The following is a 1,890-nucleotide window of genomic DNA, read 5'->3' as shown; positions in this document are numbered from 1 at the left end:
CCGCGACGAGCCGAGACACCTCGGCCAACACGTCAGCGGGCGTGCCAAGGATAGCGTCCAAGCCGACGCCGCCGTCCCCGCTGGCGCTGTCGTCGCCGCAGCTGCCGGCACCGCTGCCGCCGCCGCACGCGCCCCACCGGCCAACATCGCCGTCCTCGTCGCCGCCGCACTCGCTGCTGTCGCTCGCGCCGAGCGCCTCGCCAGTCGAAACGCAGCAGCCGCGCGCGTCTGCGACGGCGGCGGCGACGCCGGGGCCGCCCCTACGCTCGATCTGAGCCAGCGCTGACTCGGCGGCCTTCGAGGCCCCCCGCACCCCCTTGTCCCCCTCCCACTCCACCCTCGCCAGCGCAGCCAGGAGCCCCGGCGCGCCCGCCAGCAGCCGCGCCGCGCGCCCGCCGCCGGCGTCGGCCACGTCCCGCAGCGCCCACGCCGCGGCGCGCGCCGCCTCGCCGCGCGGGTGGAGGCGGCTGCCGAGCGCGTCTAGGGCCTCTGGCGACTCGGCCACCAGCGTCGCCGCGTCGGCGCCTTGCGACGCGACCGCGCACATTGCCTCGAACGCGCACGTCGCCGCCGCCGGCTCGTCGCCGTCGCCGCCGCCCGCGGGAGCGTCGTCATAGCAAACGTAGTCCCCGGTGGCGCGCGCGCCCCGCGCCGCGGCGGCGAGCGGCGAGAGCGCGCGGAGCGCCACGGCTGCGGCGTGGCCCGCGCTGAGGAGCGCGGTGTGCGCGAGCGCGCGCGCCGCGTGGCCGGCGGCGGGGCCGAGGGCGGCGACGGCGTCGGCCAAGGCGTCGAGCGCCCCTATCTCTTCTGATACGTCCTCCCCAGCCGCCGCGAGAATGCTCAACGCTGCCGCCGCATCCGCCGCCACACCGCCGGCCATGACGCCGCCGCCGCCGCTGCTGCGCCCCGCGCCAATCACGCCGAGCAGCGCCCGCCGCAGCGCGCGCCCGACGCAGCCGACGGGCACGCGCTTTTCGCCGAGCGCCGCGCGCAGCGCGGCCGACGCGGCCGCGGCGGCCGCGCCGCCGCTGGCGACCGCCTCGGCCAGCGCATCGTCCGCGAAACCAGGGCAGTGCGGCAGCAGGCCGGCCAGCGCGCGCGCGGCTGGGCCGGCGGCGCCGGGGCCCGCGTGGCCGCGTGCGGCGCTGGCGAGCGCGGTCACTGCGCCCGGCGTGCCGGCGACGGCCTCGGCCGAGGAGGGGCCGGCGGCCACTATGTGATCAAGCGCGGCCGCCGCGTCCTCGGCCGCGTCCGCGCCGCCGTGCGCGATTAGCACAAACACGAGCGAGCTGCAGAGGCCGCCGGTGCCCGCGGCGGCCGCCGCGCTGGCCTCTGACACGGCCGCCGCGGCGCGGGCGGAGCGCGCGGCGCGGGCGGCGGCGTCGTATAGGCTGGCCAGGTCGGAGGCCAATGCTGCGTGGGCGCGCTCCTCCGCCATCCCAGGCGCCCGCGCATGGGATGACCCGACCTGCCAGAAATGCGGCGCCATCTTTTATCCAGGCGCATGGGCAAGAGGATGGGTTGCAAGGCTGCCAAGCGTGCCGCTGCAGGGGTCAGGCCGACCCTCAGCGCGATGTGACCGAAAGCACCTGACCTTGGCGCGCTCGCGGCTCCATCATGCAGCTCACCTCGCCCCCCAGGCTTGGCGCAAGGCTTGATGCCAGGCGTGGTCCTAATTCACGCATCTGCAGGAGCAGCGAGCGGCCGGCAGGAGCGCTCCTGCTGGGTCATGAGCCGGTGGGGCCCGCGCGCGGCGCCGCGGCTGGCACGGTGGGCACGAGTGACCGCACCAGCGGGCTGCAGCAATGAGGTAAAACTATGATGCGCTCTCGACTGCACGGGGTCGCCTCCCGGGGTCGTCAACGGGGCCTGCCAAATTATGTCCCAACT

At 76.9% G+C, this 1,890-nt stretch overlaps 1 protein-coding gene across 1 annotated transcript in view; it reads right to left on the bottom strand.

Annotated features, from left to right (window-relative positions):
- The window catches only part of MNEG_15044 (hypothetical protein), a gene marked incomplete at both ends in the record, with an annotated part of 2,104 nt that extends 666 nt beyond the window's left edge, over nucleotides 1–1,438 (bottom strand). The window contains one exon of the mRNA XM_014036485.1: nucleotides 20–1,438. Coding sequence (XP_013891939.1) covers nucleotides 20–1,438 — 1,419 coding nt within the window. The remainder of the gene's footprint in view (nucleotides 1–19) is intronic.
- Between the last annotated feature and the right edge of the window lie 452 nt (nucleotides 1,439–1,890).

The sequence above is a fragment of the Monoraphidium neglectum genome (assembly GCF_000611645.1).
Source record: "Monoraphidium neglectum strain SAG 48.87 unplaced genomic scaffold scaffold04979, whole genome shotgun sequence".
Lineage (NCBI taxonomy): Eukaryota > Viridiplantae > Chlorophyta > Chlorophyceae > Sphaeropleales > Selenastraceae > Monoraphidium > Monoraphidium neglectum.
This window is presented reverse-complemented; position numbering and strand designations above follow the sequence as displayed.